At 41.3% G+C, this 12594-nt stretch overlaps 1 protein-coding gene and 1 non-coding gene across 3 annotated transcripts in view; one reads left to right on the top strand and one right to left on the bottom strand.

Annotated features, from left to right (window-relative positions):
- CDC123 (cell division cycle 123) overlaps positions 1–12594 on the top strand; it is a 57020-nt gene that overhangs the window by 3809 nt on the left and 40617 nt on the right. Inside the window, exon 2 of one of the 2 annotated variants that reach the window (XM_025853573.2) lies at positions 533–604. The exons of the other annotated variant lie outside the window; for it this stretch is intronic. Within the exon in view, the coding sequence (XP_025709358.1) occupies positions 533–604 (72 nt within the window). The remainder of the gene's footprint in view (positions 1–532; positions 605–12594) is intronic. 2 annotated transcript variants of the gene reach the window in all.
- On the bottom strand, positions 4823–4947 carry LOC112810140 (U6atac minor spliceosomal RNA). Its single transcript, XR_003204768.1, has one exon. It is a non-coding gene; the product is annotated as a U6atac minor spliceosomal RNA (small nuclear RNA).

Genomic DNA, 12594 nt, shown 5'->3' with positions numbered 1-12594 from the left:
CTCTGGCGGTCAGTTGAACAGAAGGCCACCAAAACACACCCCAGACACATCATGAATTCTTAGCCTTTTGTGCTCATTGGCAACCAAAGAATGGTTTCCAGATCTTAAGTCCGCCTCTGCCCTCTATCTTAGAAGATGGTCAGATGCTGTTTCTGCTTTGTTTGCTACATTTCCTGTGTTGCTGCAAATATCTGCTGGTGTCTGATTTCTTAAAGACACTCAAAATTCTCTTGCGCTAATGCCTTTCATGCTCCAATTTCAGTATGGTCCTTTGTAGTTGGCTCGTTTTGTGTCTCTACCATGACTGTGGTAATACATGAGCCGAAGTTAGTTTACCACAGGATTTATTCATATTATTCTAATTTTTAATGTGCTGCTACCAACTGTACATCATTAACATTTCCCACTTTATATTAAAAATAAAAGTATTTAAAAAATTAATTGAGTTTGGATTTTTTTCTCTCTGCTTGTGGTTGGTCTTTTAAAATGATGCCTTTTTGGTAAATGCCTTTTTTTTTTTTTTTTTTTTTAGCGTCATTCTTCCACTTCCTCAGAATGTGAAGGATTATTTACTCGACGATGGAACTCTGGTGGTTTCAGGAAGGTAAAGTATACCAGAAAAAATTCTTGAAACTTTATCATGAAGAAATGTTGTGGTGATTGAATCTCAGTGATTACCATGTAAAATAAATACATTAGCTTTGGAACCATTCTCTCCCGTTTTTTTTCCTAGCTAAAATTATGCCCTGGGCTTTGTCCTGTATTTCTTGTCAATGCTGAATTAATAAGATTCAGAATTGGGTACTTCCTCCTCTTGTAGTCACTGGTTATGAAATTGGGCAGTTCCTGTCATCTTTTCCTTGAGAAAATGGGTATGTTGATAACTCTACCCTCTGGAGGTAGGGAGAGGGTGTCAGGGGGAGGAGGGCATGGTATGATCCTTTGAGATCCTTCACCTTTTTTTTTTTTTTAAGTTTATTTAATCTCTGTACCGAGTGTGGGGCTCAAACTCATGACCCTGAGATCAAGAGTTGCATGCTCTTCTGACTGAGCCAGCCAGGTGTCCCAAAATACTTCAGCTCTTAAGATAAAAATTAATTGTCCATTACAAACAGACAGCTTCACTAGGTGTATCATGTAATTCCTTAACTTTTTCTTCCCCGTGGTTAACCCCGCCTCTACCTTCTCTGTTCATGTAGTTCCTCTGTTCATAAAGGGAAAACATTGCTATGCTTCAGTCTTTTTAGTGCAAACTTGAAGAAGTTTAAGAATCATAGAATTTAATGAAGTTCCTATTTTTTCATTCAGGTTTCTGCTCAGAGTTCATGTCACCCAAGTGCTCATCCCTCACGTGCCTTTCTAGAATAGCCTAACAGGAACCCTTGCTGTACTGTACTCCATTTTTGTAGGATTCTAGGTTGGAAATCATTTTCCCTTGGAATTATTACAAAATTTTTTTATTATGGTAAAATACACATAGCGCAAGATTTACTATCTTAATTATCTTTTAAGTATACAGCTCAGTGGTACTAAGTACATTTATAATGTTGTGCAACCATCACCACCGTCCACCTCCAGAGCTCTGTCCATCTTGTAACAAAGCCGAAACTCGGTCCCCGTGGAAACACTGACTCCCCATTCCTCCTCCCACTAGCCCCTGGCCACCACCATTCTACTTTCTGTGCCTGTGATTTTGAGTACTCTCAGTACCTCGTATGAGTGGACGTGTGCAGTATTTGTCCTTTTATGACCAGCTTTATTTCACCAGCATGATATCATCGGGGTTTGTCCATGTTATGGTGTGTGTCAGTTTCCTTCCTTTTAGGCTGAATACTGTTCCATGGTATGAGTGGGCACATTTTGGTGCCTTACTCTTCACCCCCTTGCCTCAACTTCATTTTTCTGCATAATACTTCTTTCTATCTGACATAATTCCCATAACTGTCCAGGTCTTAGAATGCCACTTCATGAAACTGGGACTTGGACAGTTTTGTTCCTAGCTCTTGGAGCAGTGCCTGACACATAAGAGGTGCCTGATAAGACATTTGTTGGATGAAGGAACTTAGAAATGTAATTAGAATTGTATGTGTTTTCAATAACACTAATTTTTTTAAAGATGTATTTTTATTTTAGAGAGTGCGTGAGTGGGGGGGCAGAGGGAGAGGGGGAGAGAGTCTTAAACAGACTTCACGTTGAGCAGAGAGCCTGATGTTGGCCTTGATCTCACGACCCTGAAATTATGACCTGAGCTGAAATCAAGAGTCAGATGCTTATCCAGCTGAGCCACCCAGGCGCCAGACAGTAATGCTAATTTTAAAACCCTGCCCCCTTTTCTTGTCATGCATTTTCTGTGTAGCTTTCTGGATTATATTTCTGTTTTTGGTATTCTCAGCCTCATAATAACTTGAAAATTATTAATGGAGAGCCTCATTAACTTGGAATAATTGCAGGATAAGGAAACAGAATAGTCAGCCAAGACTCAACTTGGGGATACTTAAAGACATAATTTTATTCTCAAATATAGAACAATAATGAGGTCATATAAATGGGTCTATAAAGAAAATAATTTCTAACATTAGAAAGTACTGTAAGCATACTGAAGAGCCCCTGTGGTGGTTTTCATTGGCCAGATGTTTGTGGGAGCTTGTGGCCGGTCCTGTTAAATACTGTTGAACAGCTCTGTGGGGCGCTCTGCTTCACGGGGATGCACCGATCAGAGAGGGGCCCCGCCCTTTTGGAGTTGATGGTTCAGCCTCCTATTTTGTGGGAGTTGATACAGCATAGTGCTGGTCCTCCAGTCCCACTGCCTACTGTCAGATCATATCTTCGTAATTTCTCGTGTTCTGTGCCTCATTTTCTCTGTCTGTCTGTAAATGGGGTGACTGATGTCCTAGAACTTACCTTGGGTTGTCACATAGATGAAAAGAGATCATGTGTAAAATGTCTCACCCAATACTGTTATTGTATGCTATTAGGAAGCATTAACTGCACTCACCATCATCATGGATCTCAGTCTGAATATTAAACAAGCACACCAGTAAAGGTGTAAGTGGAAATTGTGATGAGACATTAAATCACTGGGGGTGGGCTGGCTAAGGATTGCAGGGAATACCTGGAAGAAGTAACTTAAAAGAGTCTCTGAGACAGGAAGTTTGGGTGGAAGGTAGTCAGGTGATGGGTGGAGGGAGGAATCTTCAGGCTGAGGGAACAGCATTAAGGAGGGCTCTGAGGCGTGGAAGGTCTTGACCTGCAGGACACTACAAGGGGGTCATGTGGCTGGAGTGTGGAGGGCTGAATGGTGAATAGTTGGTTGCTGCCATGGGAGAGGTAGTAAGAGGGTGTGTGGGAGTCCTGTTAAAGATCCTAGAATGTATTCTGAGGTCAGTGGGAATGCATTGAAGAGCTCTGAGCAAGAGAGTGACTTGAGCAGATTTCAGGTTTTGCACTAGGACCGGTTGCCATGTAGATATTGAAGACCAGTTAGGGGGATACTGCATTGGATCCAATGTGAACTGACAGTGGCTTGAACTATGGTGGTGACCCTGGAGGGGGAGAAGTGAATGGATTTGAGATGTCTTGGAGCTGCACCTTTAGAACCTGGTGACAGAGAAGGAGGTGGTAAGAATCACCCTCTCATTTCCTGCTGAACAGCTAGATGAATGAAGATGTCATTTGCTCAGGCTGAGAAAAGCCTTTGGTTTGAAAAGGGTAGTAATTTTTTAAAATTAATTAATTTATGATTTTATTAATAAGAGATTTTATTAATAAGAGAGAGCGAATGAGAGCAAGCAGGGGGAGTGGCAGGCAGAGGGAGAAACAGGCTCCCCACTGAGCAGGGAGGCCGATGCAGGACTCGATCCCAGGACCCCGGGATCGTGACCTGAGCCAAAGGCAGACGCTTAACCGACTGAGCTACCCAGGCATCCCTGAAAAGGGGAGGAATTTTAGGTTGGATTCCTTTTTTAGGTAAAAACTTGAAAATTATAGGTGTAATTTAAATGAGGGACATTTACAAAATGCACAGATCCTGAGTGTAACTTTTGGTGAGTTTTGGTGAATACATACACCTGTTTCATCACCTCCTCCATGAAAAATACCAAACATTTCTATTCCCCAGGAAAATCCCTGCTGTCCCTTTTTGGCCAATGCTGCCTACCTCCCCCGCCCCACCCCAGACAAACACTGATCTGATTTACATCTTCATACCTTAGTTCTGCCAGTTCTAGGACTTCATGTTAAGTGAAATTGTATAATATGTATTTTGTGTCTGGGTGCTTTAACTCCACGCGATGCTTTAGGGATTCATCTGTGTTGCTGTGTTTCATTGCTAAGTAGCTTTCTTCAAATGCATCTTCTTTTTCTTTTAGAGATTTTATTTTTAAGTAATCTCTACTTACTGGAACTTAAAACCCTGAGATCAAGAGTCCTATGCTCCACCGGCTGAGCCCGCCAGGTGCCCCCAAATGTGTGTTTTTAAAGCTCAGTGTTTGTGGGCTTGGTTGTGTGTCCCTCGTAGTATAGTCCTTGCTATCCTAATTGTGTTTTTTCTTAGAGTCAATGGTATTTCATTTCATTTTATATTATTTTATTTTTTTACTTATGAATATTTATTTTTTTAAGTTTTTATTCAAATTCCTGTTATCGTACAGAGTAATATTAGTTTTAGGTGTGTAGTGTAGTGATTCAACACTTCATACACCCCCAGTGCCCATCGTGACAAGTGCACGCACGCCTCCATCCCCATCACCTAGTTCGGCCACCCCCACCCACCGCCCCTCTGGTAACCATCAGTTTGTTCTCTGTTGTTAAGAGTCTGTTTCTTGAAAAAAGGTGGTTAGATGCCTCGAAGTAGGTGGCAGTGCCTTAACCATATGTGTGTTGTTAGCCTGAGAGTCTCTTCCATCCTTGTAAAGGGGAGTGCTAACCTTCTCTCAGTTCATACAACACTTGCTGTCTTAATCTGTTTGACCTTCCAGTGAAGAGTGGGTGAATAAAAAAATAAGATGAGAAGACCCTATGGAGCTTCAATTTACCCAAAAATAATGTCATTTAACCTAATCTAAGCGGATATTGGTTAACAGTTTTGGTTGGGGTGACCTTGGAGAACAAAACAACCTCCAAGTGATTAAAATCTAGACTCACTAGTCACACTATCAGTCATCACTTATTGATCCAAGGTATTGATCAACAGAACAAGTTACCCTACAGATAACAGCACAATCCTATTCTAGAGTTCATATCAGCAATAGGACTCAGGGCCTTGGATCAGGACATCCTAATGGTTTCCATTTGTTCAGCAATTAAAGTCCTACATGATCTGGGTTCAGGCCAGAGTAATCCAGGTTGGTTTCTATCAGTAATTTCTCCCTGAGTTCAGATAGTAACAGGTGAATGAGTGTGTATTTAAAATATTATTTATAGAGTACCATAACTGCATCTATTAATATGTGAACATTTTAGCTCCTTTGTATGGAATATTTCCCTGCATCAAAGAATACAGTATTATAGTTACAGATATACAGATAAATAGAGTGGAGTTAATGAACTAGAGTTACTGAATATTCTTTTTATTGTGAGTGGGCCAGTAGTGAACTACTCGTTATTTGTAGATACTGAGATAGATCAATTAGGCATCTTTCCTTAGCGTAGACTCTGGGACTATGTATGATTTGGTTTTGTTTGGTAAGATAAATTCTGAAATGGTAGGGAGTGGGAGCAATATGAATGCTCAGAAATTCCATCATGTGTAAAATTGCCCCCACCTCATTTTTAATTATCAAAGTAATACTTCCTCATTATGGTAAACTTGAAAACCACAAAAATATAAAGAAACAGAAAAAAATCACTTATAGTTCCACCACCTTAAAAGCAAATGCCGTTCAAATATTGGCACATCTTCTCCAGTCTTTTTAAATATGTTTTTAGTCTAAGTTAAAAGCATACTACGTGTATGACTTTTTATTCTTTTATCATTGAAACCATAGCATAATTTTTCCATCTTTAAAATGGAAAATTTTTAAGATTATTTTTAATAACTGCTTAATTTTCATGTTTATGTACTTGTTATTACTGATCTAATTTCATAGTTGTTGGACATTTAGGTCATTTACAGCTTTACTGAAAAATAATTTTTCAGTGAACATATTTTTGCATGGAACACTGGGATTATTTCTGTGCAATAAGAATCCCAGGCCCTAGTCACAGGGCAAAGGTTATAAAAAAATTTTAAGACTCTTGACCAGGGGACGCCTGGGTGGCTGTCAGTTAAGCATCTGCCTTCGGTTCAGGTCATGATCCCAGGGTCCTGGGATCCAGCCCTGCATCAGGCTCCCTGCTCAGCAGAAGTCTGCTTCTGCCTCTCCCTCTGCCCTTTCCCCTGCTCGTGCCCCCGTTCTCTCTCTCAAATAAATAAATAGAATCTTAAAAAAAAAAACGACTTTTGACCAGTATTGCCAAATAGCTTTCACTAACCATTGTACCAGTTTATGCTCTCAACACTAATGTATTAGGGTCCTTATCTCAGAAAGTGAAATTCTTAATTAAATGCTTTCCTCTAGGTTTCCAAGTTATACACGTGATCGAATTTCTAAGTTACAAAGAAATTAAAAGGCAGACCAAGGGGGCACCTGGGTGGCTCAGTCGTTAAGTGTCTGCCTTCGGCTCGGGTCATGATCCCAGGGTCCTGGGATCGAGCCCCGCATCGGGCTCCCTGCTCCGCGGGAAGCCTGCTTCTCCCTCTCCCACTCCCCCTGCTTGTGTTCCCTCTCTCGCTGTGTCTCTCTCTGTCAAATAAATAAATAAAATCTTTTTCTTTTTAAAAAAAAAAGGCAGACCAAGCCTCTGAATATAATTTCTTCAGTTTCATCTCCCATGTAGTGAATGTGGCCTTTTATCACCTTAACCTGCCATCCAGCACTCCCTGTGTTTGCTCCCTGGGTCAATTGGGGTGATTTTGGTCTCAAGTAATAGAATATCTGCTGTGCTCCAAGTGTTTTGTGTGGCCCCTAAATTCATATGTTGAATTCCTAACCCCCAAAGATATTGGTATTAGAAGGCGGGATCTTTGGGAGGTGATAAGTTCATGAGGGCGGAGGCTTCATTGAATGGTCTTTATGCCCTAATAAAAGGTGCCCCAGGGAACTCCCTTGTCCCTTCTGCCATGTAAGGACACAGCAAGAAGGTGGCCAGACCCTAGAAGAGGGCTGTCACCAGCACCTGACCCTGCTGGCACCCTGATCTTGGACTTCTAGGCTCCAGAACTGTGAGACACAAATTCCTGTTTATACCTGGTGTATGTTATTTTGTTAGAGTAGCCCAGACAGACTAAGACAATATCCGGTTTTAAACATGGCTTAAATAAGGAGGCAAATAACTTATTTCATAAGAAGCCCTAAGGCATGACAGTTATGGGAAAGTATAGTAGTTCAGGGATGCTAGGACTCAAAATCAGCTTCTCTGAATTTCCCGGTTTTCCCCTCCAGTGTCCAGGGTCTCCATAGTCGGTTCAAGGATCATGTCCTCACACTATCCTATCCAGAGATCCTGTTTCATGTCCCTCTTTAAGAGCAGGACAAACTTTCTCAGGAGCTCTCTTACCCTTGTTGGTCAGGGGCGGGTCCCTCGCGGGCAAGGGAGATGGAATAGCCATGAGTGGTAGTAGATTAGTCGGTATGTACTGTCGTGGCTGGGGGAGAAGTCCGTAAGGCACAGAGCACTTAGTGTCTGAACACATTGGAGGTTTTATTAACAGAGAAATGGGGAAGTGGCTGTTGGGGTTTGCCATGGCTCTCGATTCTTCATGCCTAATCTCCTATTACCTCCACATAGAGGACATTTTTTTTCACTCCAGACTTTCAGTTCTATAAGGTATCTTGTTTACACTTATAACTTAAAATAGAGTCTGTGCTCACTAAGTATTTGTTGAATGAGTGAATGAATGAAGATGATTACTTCACTCTTTTCCATGGCGGCCTAAATGGAGTCAGATGAATAGTACAGACCAAGGATGATAACTGGATTTATCTTGTTTGCCAGCTCGGATCTACTGGTAATGGTTTTTTGGAGTGGTGTGTTGAGAAGGGTTCTGAGGTTGTATCCAGGGTTCAATGAGAAAGAGTGCTTGATTCAATTATTATTGCCTACAGTGGGTATGGGAAAAGAGGTTGGTAGCATGCATTTCTGGTATAGATGGTGATTCATTTTATTGCACATTATTGGGTGTGTCCCACCCTCATGAGATGGGTGCTGAGTGTGCTACAGAAATAACAAGATGGGTGGGATATCCTACCTGGGGAGTCCCTGTTTGTAGCCAAGTCAAAGATGTAAATAAATAGAAGCTGTTTTTTTTTGTTTTTGGAATAAAAGCATCCGTTATTCTGATAATGTTTTTGAAGTTTAAATAATCAGTGGGGTGATTGAGGAAGTTTTTATGGTAGAGATGATACTGGAACTGGGCTCACAGGTTGGATCTGACTCAGGTGGTCTGACTCACTGCTTCCAGGAACTAATCTTTACTTGTCCCTTTCTGATCCCGAGTTTGTTCTTTCCTGACCTGTCTCCCTTAAGGCAGAATAATAATGGCCGCCAGCTATAAAACCCATGTTAGGTATGTTCATGATTTGAATCTTCATGACCGTAGAACTGCTGCCACGATCCTGGTTTTATAGATGGGATAATGGGGCACAGCTCTTGACTGATTAGTGATGGAATGGACACACCCAAGCTCTGTCTGCCTCCAAAGCCAGTGCTCTTAAGGTTTCCCATTGCTCTTAATGTTTCAGCTTTGTGCGAATGTGATACAGGAAATGTAGAATACTTTCAATATTAGCATCATACTTTAGCCCATTCAGTCCTCAGTTTTCAGAGATATACCTTAGAAAGCTGGTCTAGTAAACTTGCAAATTTATACTCTCCATCACTTATGGTGACCAGGTTTTGGGACATACCTCACAGTGGGCACTGCAATAAATTCTTCTGAAGAACTATATAGATACACTGGCTATAAATATGATTTTAAAAATGTATTTCATTATACTAACAAAGTGATACATTTTCAAGTTCATTGAGTACCTTTTGTATTGTAAGGTTAAATAAGCCATATTAAAGATAACCGTGTTGTATTTAAAAATATATGGTATTGGTGTGGGAGGGATGGGGTGGCTGAGTGATAGGCATTGGGGGAGGGTATGTGCTATGGTGAGTGCTGTGAATTTTGTAAGACTGTTGAATCACAGACCTGTACCTCTGAAACAAATAATACATTATATGTTAAAAAAAAAAAAAAGAAGAAGACAGCAGGAAGGGAAAAATGAAGGGGGGGAATCGGAAGGGCAGACGAACCATGAGAGACTATGGACTCTGAGAAACAAACTGAGGGTTCTAGAGGGGAGGGGGTTGGGGGAGGAGTTAGCCTGGTGGTGGGTATTAAGGAGGGCACGTACTACATGGAGCATTGAGTGTTATACACAAACAGTGAATCATGGATCACTACATCAAAAACTAATGATGTAATGTATGGTGATTAATATAACATAGTAAAAAAATAAAAATAAATAAAAATAAAAAACATGTGGTATTTAAAGAAAGATGCAAGAGAAAGAAAGGCTACCTTCTTGGACAGGGATTCACAAGTGACAGTGTGTTAGTATTATCACAGTGTCTGGTTCTTAGCTTCATGGATCTGGCAAGTCAGTTCTTTAGGAGTGCAAAGGGTTGATAAAAATTTAGGAACTGGGGTGCCTGGTTGGCTTAGTCGGTACAGCGTGCAGCTCTTGATCTCAGGGTTGTGAGTTCAAGCCCCACATTGGGTGTAGAGATTACTTTAAAAAAAAGAAAATTTAGGGAACTAATTGTTATATGTTAACCAAAATTACACCAGATTGATTAATTGAATGATTGACAAGTCGGGGTGTCAATTTCTTGATTTATAGAGGAGGATATGCCTTTCCAGTGATTGCTACTGTAACACTTACCATATAATACACCCTCAACAGATTTGAAGGGAGCTTCTGTCTGTAGCTTTGTATTTCTTAACAATATACTTACGCTAATTATTTCTTAATATTATCTCCACCTTAGATATTCTTGACTTTGTGTTATAGTATTTGAAGATTTAGTTTTCTTACGCAGTCTCTTCTCTTCATTACAGTTTTTGGTTAAATCAGTAGTCCATGATCACAGGATTATTATATTATCGTGGCTGCTGAGCCACGTTGTGTACTATGATTGCCTTTTCTTTACTAATAACCATATTCTTTGAATTTGCTTTGTTTCCCATGTGTCTGTCACTAATACCTAGTGACTGTTCCAATAGACAGGTCATAACCTGTTAGCTATTTCTCTAAATACTCATGGACACTTCCAAATGAAGGAGTTCCATTTTCCGTTCCTAGGGATTTCACTTTAGCAATCCCCCATCCTCCTGTTCCAATCTGGTAGCTCTTCAGGTTTGGTATACAGTTGTCACCTTGATACTTTCCTATTTTGTGTTGGATTTTCTGTCCCTGGGATATCACATTTTTGGGTCTCTTGAGTTACTCGTTTTATCGAATCTCATGCTCTACAATGCATAGGAGGAAACACTTTTGAGTCTTTTCATACCTGAAAAAAATTTTTAATATACTGTAGATTTGGGGGGGTGGTGAATTGGCTTAGTATGGGATTCTAGGCAGAAAATTTCCCTTGTGATTTTGAAGGTCTGGTCTGCTGTCTTCTAGAGTGCTATGAAGTCCCCTGTCATTTTGATTTGTGTTCCTTTATTGTGACCCAGTTTTCTTTATGAATGTTTTTGAGAATTCCTCTTTCACGTTTTTGTATTTCATGATAGTCCTCTGAATTGCCCAAACATACTGACTTAGAACAAGAAACATTTTGTTTGTCGGTGATTGCTCAGGGGGGTGTTAAGAGACAATTCTTGGGTCTCAGTTACTGCTTAACTTGCACTCAGAGGCACTGACAGCTTTTGTTCTTGATTGCCTTTTCCAGGATGTTTATATAGCAAACAGCCTTGGAAGGTAGAGATAATGGCTTGCTCCCTAGCAGAGAGAGAGCAGGTTTATTTACTGTCTAGCACAGGTAAAGACAATGTCTCTGTCCTGCCCTTGGGTCCCACTGAACAGGTTCACCTGCAGCCCATTATAAAAGATGAGGTTCCCTAAATTCAGGGATCCTCAGTTGTGACGCAAACCTGGGCCACGCCTTGACCTCCCCTGTGACAGAGGGGCCAGCGGGAACTGATGGACAGATGAAGCTCAGGCTTCACGCTGTGCTGTCAGCTGAAGAGTCCTTTGTTTCTGACCTAGGAGTCTTAACATCTGCCAGAGTCCACGAAACTGTGGCCAACTAGCCTGTCACCTTGCAAGTAGGGTAAAATCTCAGAGCCTTTACACTTCTTGACACTGGGCGAGTCTTCTGTTGGTCTTGCTAAGATCGTGTTGCTGTTGTCATTTGGTGGTTCTGCTGAACAGCTGGGTGCTTTTAAGGTGGCCTTACTCCCATGTCTGGCCGTTGATGCTGGGCCTCTCTTTCCATGAGGTCTCATCTCAGAAGAATACTCTTAGCTTCTTTACATAGGTGGCAGCATTCCAAACGTGAGAGTAGAGGCTGTAAAGGCTTCTGACACCTAGAATTACATGGTGTCACTTGTGCTACATTTTGTTGGTCACGATGAGTCTTGAAGCCAGTTTAAATTAAAGGAATGGGGACATAAATGCCATTTTTTGCTGGGAAGAGTGGCAAAGTTGCCCACAGAGGAGCGTGTCAGACTAGATGGGAAGAATTATTGTGGCCATCTTTGCTCATTGCCTGAGTCCACCGTTCACTGTGCTATGTACTTGGTGAGCCCTTACATTCTAGAGATGTATTTTTCAGTTTGGGAACATTTAAAAATACTATATCTTTGACAATTTTCTCTTATTTTCTGGTTTCTCTTTCTTGAACTCCTGTTATTTAGAAACTGGATCTTGTTGGAGTCTCTGAATTTTATTTCATTCTCTGTTGTTTATCTCTTCTTAATCTTTCTGGGAAATTTCCTTCATTTTGCCATTCGTTCTATTGAATTTTTTTAAAAAGATTTTATTTATTTGACACAGAGAAAGAGAGAGAGCACAAGCAGGGGGAGCAGCAGGCAGAGGGAGAGGGAGAAGCAGACTCCCCGCGGAGCAGGGAGCCTGTCCCTGGGGCTTGGTCCCAGGACCCTCAGGATTCATGACCTGAGCGGAAGTCAGACACTTAATCCACTGAGCCCCCAGGTGCCCCTCTATTGAATTTTTATTTAATTAATTATTTATTTGAGAGAGAGAGAGAGAGAGCACAAGAGGGGGGAGGGTGAGAGGGAAAAGCAGACTCCCTGCCGAGCAGGGAGCCTGACGTGGGACTCAATCCCGGGACTCCAGGATCATGACCTGAGCCGAAGGCAGACGCTTAACCAGCTGAGCCACCCAGGCGCCCTCTGTTGAATTTTTAAATAGCAGCGACCATGTTTTCATTTCTGCAGGTTCAATCCTGTCCTCCATTCCTTCCTTTTCTTTCTTTCTTCCTTCCTTCCTTCCTTCCTTCCTTCCTTCCTTCCTTCCTTCCTTCCTTCCTTCCTTCCTT

The sequence above is a fragment of the Callorhinus ursinus genome, unplaced genomic scaffold (assembly GCF_003265705.2).
Source record: "Callorhinus ursinus isolate GAN/ISIS: 27379988/994484 unplaced genomic scaffold, GSC_fseal_2.0 scaffold36, whole genome shotgun sequence".
Lineage (NCBI taxonomy): Eukaryota > Metazoa > Chordata > Mammalia > Carnivora > Otariidae > Callorhinus > Callorhinus ursinus.
The sequence above is the reverse complement of the archived record's forward strand: the minus strand, read 5'-3'. Positions and strand labels throughout refer to the sequence as shown.